Source organism: Platichthys flesus, chromosome 7, assembly GCF_949316205.1.
Source record: "Platichthys flesus chromosome 7, fPlaFle2.1, whole genome shotgun sequence".
NCBI lineage: Eukaryota > Metazoa > Chordata > Actinopteri > Pleuronectiformes > Pleuronectidae > Platichthys > Platichthys flesus.
The window spans coordinates 25,031,589-25,044,950 of record NC_084951.1 but is presented as its reverse complement, the minus strand read 5'-3'; the positions used below and the strand labels follow the sequence as shown (position 1 = coordinate 25,044,950).

Genomic DNA, 13,362 nt, shown 5'->3' with positions numbered 1-13,362 from the left:
GAAAACAAACTCACACGTTCATTTGACTTCTTTCACAGACACACAAGCAAAACAACCCCCCCCCCCCCACACTCAATTGTTCATCATGAACGTGACGGACACCAACTGCAGCCTCAACTCAGTGGAGTATCAGTACTACCTCTTCCCAGTGGTCTACATCCTGGCGTTAGTCGTGGGTCTACCTGGAAATCTGGCTGCTCTCTTCGTCTTCACCTTCAAGAGCACCCCTCGCACAGCCTTCAGCGTGTTCATCAGCAACCTGGCCCTGGTGGACATCCTCATCCTCTGCACTCTGCCCTTCAGGATCCACTACCACCTCAACAGAGATGACTGGGTGTTTGGGGACGTCGCCTGCCGCATCACTGGGGTCCTGTTCTACTGCAACAACAACATGAGCATCTGTTTAATGGCTTGTATCTGTGTGGACCGCTACATGGCCACGGTGCATCCTCACGCCTACCAGAGGCAGCGGAGGCCCTGGCACTCTCTGGCCGTGTGCGTGGCGCTCTGGTGCATCGCTGGAGTGGCGATGCTGGTCTTCGTCGTCTTGGGGCCTCTGGAAACCAACGTCAACCAATCTGAAAGACACAGCTGTTTCGAGAACTTATCTAAGCAAGAGTGGGCCACACGTGCAGGGGTGTACAACCTACTGGGCCTGATCTTATTCTCCCTGCTGCCCTCCGTGATCATCCTGGTGTGTTACCCGCTGGCTGTGAAGCGCATCTCCATGATCAGGACTAACAAAGCCCAAAGAGCCTTGAGGGTCATTTACACCATCCTGGCCATCACGCTGCTCTGCTTCCTGCCCAACCACCTGGTGTATCTGCTGTACCTCCTGCAACGCATGGATGTCATCAAGACATCCTGCACCGCCGCCAACCGCATCTTTGAAGCCAGGAGGGTAACCATGGCCCTCGTCACCCTCAACACGTGCCTGGACCCTGTGCTGTACTATGTCACCACCAACCACTGCAAATGGAGGCGCTTGAAGGTGACATGGCTGTGTGGACGAGTGCATAGGAGCAGAGATGTTAGTACGATTGCAGTGGACCGAGAAGCTGAACCTGTTGATATATAACTTAAATATAACTCTGCTTTCCTTGTCTATATAATTAACTGGAGACATTTATATAAAAGTGTTTATCATCAAAATAAAGGGACGGATCGAAAACAGGCTTCTGATTTTCTTTATCTTGTGCAGTTGTGTCTTGTAATGAGTCTATAACAAGCAGACGTTAAGAATAAACATGTGAGGATTGTGTTTGGTGTTGTGGTGTTTTGTTGTTTCTCCTCCTTCCCTTCTTGTTCTCCCTGTGCAGGTTGTGGGTGGCAGGGGGCGTGGCAGGCTCCTGCTGCAGCGGACAAGGCACACCTGCTCCCAATTTCATCTCATCATTCCCTCCATAAAAGCCTGGTCGTCTCACCACTTCAGTGCCAGATTATTCCGTCTACTTCGGTAGCTGTTGCGCTGCAGAATGCTCGACCCTTGTGTCTTTTGGATGTCTTCTACCCTTTGTGTTTTCCTTCAACCCAGAACCTTTGTGTGCCTCACCGCTTGACTCCTCATCCTCTTCTCAACCAGGATCTCCAAACCAGCCAGCACCCTGTCGCTCCAGCCTTCATCTACCTCTCCTACAAATAAACTCTGTTCTTTTACCTCCAACAACTCGTTTGTGTCTGCATTGGGGGCATTTAGTGAGAATTAGGGAGGGGTACGAATGGAAGACGGGGTTCAACACTCCCCTTGGACATTTCGAGTATTTAGTCATGCCTTTTGGCCTCACTACTGACCCTGCTGTTTTTCAAACCCTTATTAATGATGTGTTAAGGGACATGCTTAATTGTTTTGTGTTTGTGTAACTTGATGACATTTAGATTTTCTCCCACAACCTCCAGGAGCATGTTCAGCACGTTAATTTAGTATTAAAGAGACTCCTGGAGGATAGACTTTATGTGAAAGCAGAGAAGTGTGATTTTCATGTGTCTTCAGTTAGTTTTGGGGGTTTTGTTATGGAGAAGGGGCAAATCAAGACCGACCCTGCCAAGGTTAAGGCAGTGGCCGAATGGCCCACTCCTACATCAAGAAAGCAACTTCGGAGGTTTCTCTGGTTTGCCAATTTTTACCGCAGGTTCATCCGGGACTATAGCAGAGTTGCCACACCTCTTACCCAACTGATGTCAGTTAAAGTGCCTTGTGTGGTCGCCGGCACCCGAGGTTTCGTTTGCTAAACTCAAGTGTTTGTTCTCATCTGCACCTGTGTTGATTCATCCAAACCCTGCGTTACAGTTCATTGTGGAGGTGGATGCCTCTGACTCCGTGGTGGGGGCCGTGCTCTCTCAGTGCACCACCACTGACCTTAAGCAGTAACCTTGTGCTTTTTTCTCCAGCCAGCTCTCACCTGCGGAGAGAGATTATGATGTTGGGAACCGGGAGCTGCTGGCGGTCGTGCTGGCTCTACAGGAATGGAGGCACTGGCTTGAGGGTTCCACTCCTCCTTTCATTGTTTGTTCTGATCATAAGAACCTGTCTTACCTCCGTTGCGCCCGCAGGCTTAATTCATGCCAGACTCGGTGGCCGTTGTTCCTGGGGCGTTTCCAGTTTACACTCACCTACCGACTGGGGTCGAAGAACATTAAACCGGATGCGCTGTCCGGTCATTTTGCCCTCCCTGTGGAGGACACATCGGGAAGCACCATACTGCCATCCACCTGTTGTTTGTTCCCGTTGTGGTCAGATCTACAGTCCTGCAATGGGGACACTCCTCCCAGATTGCCTGTCATCCTGGTTTAAGTCAGACCCTGGCCCTTCTGCTACAACGTTTCTGGTGGCCCTCCATGGTGACCAATACCAGGGAATTTGTCGCTGCCTATTCTGTCTGCGCCCGAAGCAAGGCAATGCATCAGGCTCCTGCTGGATTGCTGCATCCTCTACCCATCCCTCACCGTCCCTGGTCGCATAGAGTGTTGGACTTCATCACAGGCCTTCCTCCCTCTGAAGGCAACACAGTGGTCCTTACCGTCGTAGACCAATTCTCTAAAGTGGCACACTTCAATCCATTATCCAAGTTACCATCCGCCCTGGAGACCTTCTGGTCATGCACGTTTTCCGGTTACATGGCATCTCAGTGGACATCGTCTCGGACAGGGGTCCGCGGTTCTCCGCCAGGACGTGGAAGGTGTTCTGCCAGGCGTTGGGGGCGTCAGCCAGTCTATCTTCAGGTTACCATCAACAGAACAACGGCCAGACAGAAGAGGTAAACCAGGATCTGGGGGCGGCCCTGCGTTGTATGACGGCTCGACATCCGGCATCCTGGGCCTCACACCTCCCCTGGATTGAATATGCTGACCACTCCCTGGTATGCTCCGCCACAGGTATGTCTCCATTCATGGCTACTAATGGTTTCCAACCTCCACTCTTCCCATCCCAGGAGACTGACGTGGCAGTGCCATCCGTTCAGGACTATCTTCAACGTATTCGTCGGGTCTGGCGCGAGGCCCAGGCAGCCCCTGTCCGCACAGCTGCTCGCAATCAGCGAGTGGCTGACCACCACCGTACCCCAGCTCCTGACTACCAGCCTGGACAGATGGTCTGGCTGTCATCCCGGGATCTGTCTCTCCAGACCGAAACCCGGAAATTTACCCCTAGGTATATTGTTCCGCTCGAGATCGATCGGATCATTAATCCATGTGCGGTAAGACTTAAACTTCCCCTTTCACTCAAGATTCATCCTACATTCCACGTCCCTCTCCTCAAGCCAGTGTCCACCAGTCCCCTGAGTCCTCCTGCCGAGCCTCCTCCACCCAGCCTTAACATTGAGGACCACCCTGTTACACGGTAAACAGAGTGTTGGATGTACGTCAATGCCAGATTATTCCGTCTACTCCGGTAGCTATTGCGCTGCAGAACTCTCGACCCTTGTGTCTTTTGGATGTCTACTAACCTTTGTGCTTTCCTTCAACCCAGAACCTTTGTGTGTCTCACCGCTCGGCTCCTCATCCTCTTCTCAACCAGGATCTCCAAGCCAGCTAGCACCCTGCCGCTCCAGCCTTCATCTACCTCTCCTACAAATAAACTCTGTTCTTTTACCTCCAACAACTCGTTCGTGTCTGCTTTGGGTCCAAACCTTCACTCAACCTTAACAAAACAGGTCTCATGTTAAAGCAATGTTATTGTATTTCTTTTTAAGTACATTCAATAAAAAGCGGCACAGTAACATTTGTCATATCTGTCATTTTAATCCATTCACTACAGGGTTCTATTTATATAAAGTATCTAGTGTAAGTGTAATAACTCCACAGCTTCACCCATATGGGGGGGGGACTGGTTGCACAGTCAGGACAAATCCAGTCACCCTCAGGGCCCGTGGTTAAGGAAGGTGTGAGGCAGCTGTGACTGCAGGATGAGACCTGGTGATTGAAAACGTGAAGTATTGTAGAAAAATAATTGTTTGTTCACATGTCTGCCAAAGCTTTTGCAGAGAAGTTTCCTTAACCCGCTGCAGATAATCCCCTTCTTTTGTGTGTTGGCTGTCTGAGGTTCAGGACAGAGCAACGAAATGTGTTGTGTTGTTTTACAACAGAGGAAAAAATAAGCACTGTAATGAACTGAGAGCCAGTGATTATCTTTATCTGCTTTCTCTTTCTTTCTAATAAAATGTTTATGAAAGTTAACAAACACTGTCTGATAAACAGCCCTGTAGTAAATCCTCCCCTCATGAAGGTTGTGATGTTGTGTTGATTCAACTGTGAGATCCTTTAGGAGGCTGCAGTTTGCAGTACTGTCAAACTTTGAGGGGAAATATTTGTTAGTTAAACCTCACTCTCTAAAGCAGACTCATTTAATATAAACAAATGTCCAAACAAGGCAACACATTCATAATAATTCAGTTTATTATTTTTAGACAGCCGTGGGCAGTGAATCTGATGTCATGCTATGGTTTCCTGCTCCTTTCGTCATACGGTGCACTGACAGATAATTAAGAAGCCTGAGCAAAGAGCTGCATGGTCTACACAACGCAGAGAGCAGCAGCACGGTGATAACGCAGCAGCTCAACAATCTAAGGTGTTGCGTTCTACATTTGGAGATCAGACTCTCAACAACTAGTTAAGTGACTTTGTTTTTATGTCAAAATTCTTTGTATATTGCTCTATGTAGTCTGGGTTTAGTTCTTACAACACATTTACCTTTTTAGAAGCAGCTCCTGCAATGTAGGGGAGAGTCACAGAGGTTTAACATCTAATATAAAAGCAGTAAGATAAAACATCTATTGTCTAACAAATAGCTTTAGACGAAGTGTTTTCTTTATTTGTGTTCAGTATTTGCCTCCGGGTATTTCACTTCACTCTTTTTGGATAATCTCCTTAACAAATAAAAGATGAAAATGTCCATCATAGTTTATACCTGAACAAAACAGATGAATATGTTTCTTGTGAAATGCATTAGAAACAAGGATTAGACATTAAGGAATGTCGACATGTGACTGATCTGATGAGTAAAAGATTGGTTTCCAATGTTGTAAGAAGCTAAAATTGGAAATACTCTGAATGGAAACATGTTTGTGTTGCTACAGTTACAAGGGACGGTGTGTGAGGAAGCTGCGTGAATGAAAACAAACCCACACATTCATTTGCCTCCTTTACAGACACACACACAAAACAACCCCCCTATCAATCGTTCATCATGAACGTGACGGACGCCGGCTGCAGCCCCCCCTCAGCGGAGTATCAGTTCTACCTCTTCCCAGTGATCTACATCCTGGCGTTAGTCGTGGGTCTACCTGGAAATCTGGCTGCTCTCTTCGTCTTCACCTTCAAGATCACCCCTCGCACAGCCTTCAGCGTGTTCATCAGCAACCTGGCCCTGGCGGACATTGTCATCCTCTGCACTCTGCCCTTCAGGATCCACTACCACCTCAACAGAGATGACTGGGTGTTTGGGGACGTCGCCTGCCGCATCACTGGGGTCCTGTTCTACTCCAACATCTACATGAGCATCTGTTTCATGACTTGTATCTGTGTGGACCGCTACATGGCCACGGTGCATCCTCACGCCTACCAGAGGCAGCGGAGGCCCTGGCGCTCTCTGGCCGTGAGTGTGGCGCTCTGGTGCATCGCTGGAGTGTTGATGCTGGTCTTTGTCCTCTGGGGGCCTCTGGAAACCAACGTCAACCAATCTGGAGGCCGCAGCTGTTTTGAGAACTTATCCAAGCAGGAGTGGGACACGCGTCTGAAGGTGTACAGCCTGCTGAGCCTGATCTTATTCTCCCTGCTGCCCACCGTGATCATCCTGGTGTGTTACCCGCTGGCTGTGAAGCGCATCTCCATGATCAGGACTAACACAGCCCAAAGAGCCTTGAGGGTCATTTACACCATCCTGGCCATCACGCTGCTCTGCTTCCTGCCCAACCACCTGGTGTGTCTGCTACATCTCCTGCAACGCATGGATGTCATCAAGGGCTGCTCCTCTGCCAACCGCATCTTTGAAGCCAGGAGGGTCACCATGGCCCTCGTCACCCTCAACACGTGCCTGGACCCTGTGCTGTACTATGTCACCACCAGCCACTGCAAATGGAGGCGCTTGAAGATGACATGGCTGTGTGGACGAGTGCAGAGGAGCAGAGATGTTATTACGATTGCAGTGGACCGAGAAGCTGAACCTGTTGATATATAACAAATATAAAATATAAGCTTCCTTGTCTATATGTGGAACTGGAGACTTTTCTCAAGCAATGTTATTTTATATTTTTTAAACTTAAACAGAAGAAATACACCTGTGCAAAGATTTAGGAATTTGAACAAGTTATTGTATTACTTTTTTTAAACTCATTAAATAAAAAGCGACAGCACAGTAACATTTTTAGTACCTGTTGTTTGAATGTCCATTCACTACAAGGTGTTATTTAAATTGAGTATCAAGTATAATTGTAATATCTCCACAGCTTCACCCGTATGGGGGGGGGGGGGGGGACTAGCTGCACAGTCAGGACAAATCCGGTCGCCTTCAGGGCCCGTGGTTTAATGAAGGTGTGAGGCAGCCCATGTGATACCTGTAAATAAACATCACTACCACTGTTTTATAATGAAATAACTTTAACAAAAGTACACACGTTTTTTATTTCCGTCCGTGTGAGTGCAGGATGAGACCTGGTGATTGAAGGCGGGAAGTACTGTTTGATTTCATCTTAATCTAAATATAACATTACTGCCATGACTAAACACTGACGTACTGTTCTTCAAAGTGGGTTGAAACATGTCGAATTAAAACTCTGCTGCGACCCTGAACACCACATATGAATAGTAACTTGATGAGTGCATTGGTCGAGTACATCACACCCTGAGTCACACTGTGTGCACTCCAGCAGCTGCTGCCTGCGGTCGCTGCGACAGGTTCCTCACAGATAACCACATCGCTCACCTCCTCTTCATCATCCACATCCTTGTTCTGCATCCTCACTTTGGTCTGCAGGAGCAGCAGGACCAGCACGAGCAGTTCAGCTTTACCGGCAACTGTTTGTTCACATGTCTCCCAAAACTTTTACAGAAAGTTTCCTTCACCCGCTGCAGATAATCACCTTCTTTTGTGTGTTGGCCGTCTGAGGTTCAGGACAGAGCAACGAAATGTGTTGTGTTGTTTTAAAATCTCATTACATGTTGAACAGAGGAAAAAATAAGCACTGTAATGAACTGAGAGCCAGTGATTATCTTTATCTGCTTTCTCTTTCTTTCTAATAAGCTGTGTATGAAAGTCAACAAACACTGTCTGATAAACAGCCCTGTAGTAAATCCTCCTCTCGTGAAGGTTGTGATGTTGTGTTGATTCAAATTTGAGATCATTTAGGAGGCTGCAGTTTGTGGTGCTGTCAAACTTCAAGGGGAAGTTTTCGTTATTTAAACCTCACTCTCTAAAGCAGACTCATTATAATATAAACACATGTCCAAACAAGGCAACAAATTCATGTTCATTCAGTCTATTTTTTAACACTCCCATTGCATGATATGAGGTGAACCTGGTGGTTTCCTGCTCCTTTCGTCACACGGTGAGCTGACAGAAAATGAAGAAGCCTGAGCAAAGAGCTGCATGGTGTACACAACGCAGAGAGTAGCTGCACGGTGATAACGCAGCAGCACAACAATCTAAGGTGTTGCTTTCTACATTTGGAGATCAGACTCTCAACAACTAGGTAAGTGACTTTGTTTAGTGTCAAAATTCTTTGTTTATTGCTCTATTTAGTCTGGGTTTAGTTTTCACAACACGTTTACCTTTTTAGAAGCAGCTCCTGCAATGAAGGGGAGATTCACAGAGGTTTAACATCTAATATAAAAGCAGTAAGATAAAACATCTAGTCTCACCAACACTGTTAGAGGAAGTGCTGCATTTATTTGTGTTCAGTATTTTCTTCGGGTTATTTAACTTCAGACTTTTGGATAATCTCTGTAACAAATACAAGTCAATGTGTTTTGCGCAGTATAAAAAATGTCCATCATAGTTTATGTCAGGGCCGGCAGAATGGCAGGCGTGAACCCAAAAGCAACGACACTGAAGCAGAGTTGGAATGAGCAAAGTTCAGGGTTTATTAAACGTAGCAGGGGTCAGGAGCCAGGCAGTAAGTCCGGTTACAAACAAATCCGACAAGGACCAGGCAAAACGGAAGTCCAGGGAAATTGCAGGCAGATCACGGTGGAGATCAGCTAGAAGATAAGGCAGGAGGGAAAACACTGGAAGGCTAGGTACAAACACACTAAACGTTCTGGAAGGGGACAAGGGAAACAGGCAGGAAGATAAACTGGGGAGACTAATGAGTTGATGGAAGGCAGGTGCGTCTGTGGATGGAGCCCGTAGAGGGATCTGTGACATGAGGAAGTGCAGAGCAGAGGGGAGTGGCTGAGTTCTGAAATGACAAATGGATTAATATATGCAAAACTATGATAAGAGAAATACAATATTAATAAGAGGGTGAATCCGTGACAGAACCCCTCCACCTAGAAACGGCTTCTGACTTCCCACCAGGCTGGTCAGGATGGGACCTATGGAACTCTTTGATGAGAGTAAGGTCAAAGATGTTGCGAGCGGGCTCCCAGGAGCACTCCTCTAGTCCATATCCCTCCCAGTCCACCAGATACTGGAAACCCCTACCCCGTGGTCGGGACTTGAGACTTGAGTTCTGAAATGACAAATGGATTAGTATATGAAAAACTATAATAAGAGAAATAACGATAGTAATAAGAGGGTGAATCCGTGACAGTTTATCAAGAAACAAAACAGATGAATATGTAAAGTTTCTTGAGAAATGCATTAGAAGCAAGGATAATACATCAAGGAATGTCGACATGTGACTGATCCGATGAGTAAAAGATTGGTTTCCAATGTTGTGAGAAACTAAAATCGGAAAAACTGAATGGAAACATGTTTGTGTTGCTACAGTTACAGAGGACGGTGTGTGATGCAATCGTTCATCATGAACTTGACGGACGACAGCTGCAGCCCCCCCTCAGTGGAGTATCAGTACCACCTCTTCCCAGTTATCTACATCCTGGCGTTAGTCGTGGGTCTACCTGGAAATCTGGCTGCTCTCTTCGTCTTCACCTTCAAGATCACCCCTCGCACAGCCTTCAGCGTGTTCATCAGCAACCTGGCCCTGGTGGACATCATCATCCTCTGCACCCTGCCCTTCAGGATCCACTACCACCTCAACAGAGACGACTGGGTGTTTGGGGACGTCGCCTGCCGCATCACTGGGGTCCTGTTCGTCTCAAACAACTACATGAGCATCGGTTTAATGGCTTGTATCTGTGTGGACCGCTACATGGCCACGGTGCATCCTCACACCTACCAGAGGCAGCGGAGGCCCTGGCTCTCTCTGGCCGTGTGCGTGGCGCTCTGGTGCGTCGCTGGAGTGTTGATGCTGGTCTTCATCCTCTTGGGGCCTCTGGAAACCAACGTCAACCAATCTGAAAGACACAGCTGTTTCGAGAACTTATCCAAGCATGAGTGGGACACGCGTCTGAAGGTGTACAACCTGCTTGGCCTGATCTTATTCTCCCTGCTGCCCGACTTGATCATCCTGGTGTGTTACCCGCTGGTTGTAAGGCGCATCTCCATGATCAGGACTAATACAGCCCAAAGAGCCTTGAGGGTTATTTACACCATCCTGGCCATCACGCTGCTCTGCTTCCTGCCCAACCACGTGGCAAATCTGCTGCACCTCCTGCAACGCATGGATGTCATCAAGAGCTGCTCCTCGGCAAACCGCATTTTTGAAGCCAGGCGGGTAACCATGGCCCTCGTCACCCTCAACACGTGCCTGGACCCCGTGCTGTACTATGTCACCACCAGCCACTTCAAATGGAGGCGCTTGAAGATGACATGGCTGTGTGGACGAGAGGAGATGCGCAGAGATGTTAGTACGATTGCTGTTGACCTAGAGAACTGATCCTGTTGATATATAACAAATATAACTCAGCTTCCTTGTCTTTATATGGAACCGGAGACTTTTCTAGAAAAGTGTTTATTAAAATTGTCATTTCACATCAAAATAAAGGGAAGGATCGAAAATATGCTTTTCTTTATATTGTGCAGTTCTGTCTCGTAATGAGTCTTCAGCAAGCAGACGTTAAGAATCAACATTTTTCATGTTAAAGGAATGTTATTTTATATTTTTTAAACTTAAAACAGAAGAAATTGACCTGTGCAAAGATTTAGGAATTTGATCAAGTTATTGTATTTCTTTTTAAGTTCATTAAATAAAAAGTGGTACAGTAACATTTGTAGTATCTGTGATTTGAATATCCATTCACTAAAGGGTTTTATATATATTAAGTATCTAGTATAAGGGTGATAACTCCACAGCTTCACCTCTATTGGGGGGGGGGGGGGGGGGGGACAAATCCAGTCACCTTCAGCGCCTGTGGTTAATGAAGGTGTGAGGCAGCCAATGTGATACCTATAAATAAACATTACTACCACTGTTTTATAATGAAATAACTTTAACATATGTCGAAAACTTTTTTATTTCCTTCCGTTCCAGTACTGTGACTGCAGGATGAGACCTGGTGATTGAAAACGTGAAGTACCGGAGGATTTACTCTTGTACTAAATATAAGGTTACTGCTATGACTGATGTTGTGTCCTTTTATCCAAAATATGAGAAGAGCCGGTCTTGGTTTGGTTCAACAAGTATTTATTTAGAAGCCATGAAAAGGTATGAAAAGGTATGAAAAGGTACAGCACAGCAATGGGTCCCCAACGCACAGCCCCAGGCCTCTAGCAGCACGAGTTGTCAAGAGTCGCGCTGCACAGACGACGGGTGTAATACTTATAACAGTAGTGTTGGGAAACACTGTTTTTATGAAACCAAAGGCACCCTTTCGGCCTACATGTTAGTCAAAGCCTGAAAGCAGCATGTTTCTTTGTTCTTGGAAAAAGCCTCCCGAACTCTGTTTCTCAGGATGCTGCATGTTCTTTCTGTTCCTGACATCTTCACACATAGGTGTGAAAAGCCACAATAGTCAACTCCAATTGGTCACTCTGGCCCCATGACCTCTGAGGTTACCGGGCCTATATAAGACCAAGATCTGCCCCAACTCTCTCTCTCTTTCCATCCACCCACCGACGAAGCAGGCGGCCAGCCGTTTCTCCTGCATTGCTGAGGAGAGGGCCTGGCTGCTCCAGCACATCTCTTTCCAGAACCTTCCAGCAGGGAGGCAGCCAGCTTCTCCTCCTGCATCGGCGAGAGGTGAAACCTGATTTCTCCAGCTCAACCCTTCTCTTCGCATCAAAAGAGAGGAATGCAAAGGTCTAGCTTCCAGTTCACCTTCTCAAGGAAACCTCCTTGCCCTTCAAGCTCTACAAACTCCTAGCAGCGACTCAATGTCCTGAAGGTAAGGATTTCTAACCAGCATCGGAGCGCACGGCTCCCCAGCAACGCTAAGGCAGAGACCTTACACAAAGCCTGGAGACGTAACAGAACTGCAAACTGCACAGCAACTCTCTCCCTTTCTAAGGACTGGTAACATACTGGGCTTAATAATGATACGAGACTAAAGAAGACTGTGTATTTGATTCTGTGTGGTGTTTATAAGTTTGATATATGCTATGATATTTTAGGTATAAGTTAAATGAAAGTCAGAGGTGGGACCAAGTCATTTTTTTGCAAGTCCCAAGTAAGTCTCAAGTCTTTGCCCTCAAGTCCCGAGTCAAGTCCCAAGTCTAGACAGGCAAGTCCCGAGTCAAGTCCAAAGTCAAGACTGACAAGTCTCAAGTCAAGTCCAAGTCCTGCAGTTTGAGTTTCGAGTCTTTTCGAAAAAATTGTGCCAACATTGCACTTCCCTATTGCACTATTAACCAGTCATTTTTAACATTTAACTAATATTTTGCAAGAATATTCTTCATTTTAAACCACTCCTACAGAATGAACACATTTGAAAAAACAAGTGCAACTGTAATTATTTGTACAAAAGTGCTAACAACATTATCCTGTCCTGTGTTTATCTCACGTCATATTGTCTGTGTGTGTGTGTGTACATGTGAGAAACATAACAAATACTTGAACATAACAATGAACAGGGTTGTGCTTTTTATATGTCAGGGCCCTATGTTGCATTGCATTTGCAAAAGACCACATTGGCCAAAAGTCTGTCAGTCATTTGTGCACGATGGGGACGTAGTATGATTCCACCAATTGCCGCTGCGAGCCATTTTGGTGCCCTAAGCATAACTCCTCTATGATTACGTTAAATAATCATCAATAAGTACAAACAAGAATAGTCAATCTTCTTTAACTTTTTTTGAGCAATTTAATATATCTCTTGTTCTGCCTTTTTTGTGATATACATGTCTAAAAGGTACCTAATATTTCTATACTGAAATAATATCGGCATTATAATTGTAAGCTAATTTATTTAATGACGTTATTGTTGAGGGTTGATTTGTATTTCCGGTTTTAAGTGGGTTGTTGGTAGTGACTCTTATTTTGAAAGGGGGTTTTAAAGGAAGTGGGTGCTGTGATGAGTGAAGTTGTAAAATGAACGGAGAATAAACGGGTGTGCTGTCCCGAGCGCATGACTTGCTCTCGTGTCCTTTGTCGGCTGAAGCCGGACTAATGATACAACCAAACGCTCCGCTACATAGTTATTATAACTATGATGATTTTTCAGTTGCTTTTTTTTTGGTGCCCCCTCAGGACTTGGTGCCCAACGCACAGCGCGTAGTGCGCGTTATGGGAGCGGCGGCGCTGCACACACACACACAGACGCACACAAACACGATGAAAGATACAGAGCGCTCCTTAATAACATACTTTTGAATCTTTGTGTTTTGGGGAAAAGAGCAAGTCTTATCAAGTCAAACGACTCAAGTCCAAGTGA

The 13,362-nt window shown here is 46.3% G+C and overlaps 3 protein-coding genes across 3 annotated transcripts; all 3 read left to right on the top strand.

The window, feature by feature from the left end:
* Nucleotides 1-48: 48 nt before the first annotated feature.
* On the top strand, nt 49-1,698 carry LOC133956838 (lysophosphatidic acid receptor 6-like). Its single transcript, XM_062392175.1, has one exon. The coding sequence runs from the start codon at nt 86-88 to the stop codon at nt 1,076-1,078; it is 993 nt and encodes a 330-aa protein (XP_062248159.1). The 5' UTR covers nt 49-85; the 3' UTR covers nt 1,079-1,698.
* A 3,982-nt stretch (nt 1,699-5,680) lies between these two features.
* LOC133957196 (lysophosphatidic acid receptor 6-like) lies at nt 5,681-6,670 on the top strand. Its single transcript, XM_062392660.1, has one exon. The coding sequence runs from the start codon at nt 5,681-5,683 to the stop codon at nt 6,668-6,670; it is 990 nt and encodes a 329-aa protein (XP_062248644.1).
* A 2,785-nt stretch (nt 6,671-9,455) lies between these two features.
* On the top strand, nt 9,456-10,744 carry LOC133956850 (lysophosphatidic acid receptor 6-like). The gene has a single exon (XM_062392194.1). It carries the CDS (start codon nt 9,456-9,458, stop codon nt 10,428-10,430), a length of 975 nt encoding a protein of 324 aa, XP_062248178.1. The 3' UTR covers nt 10,431-10,744.
* The last annotated feature ends 2,618 nt before the right edge of the window (nt 10,745-13,362 follow it).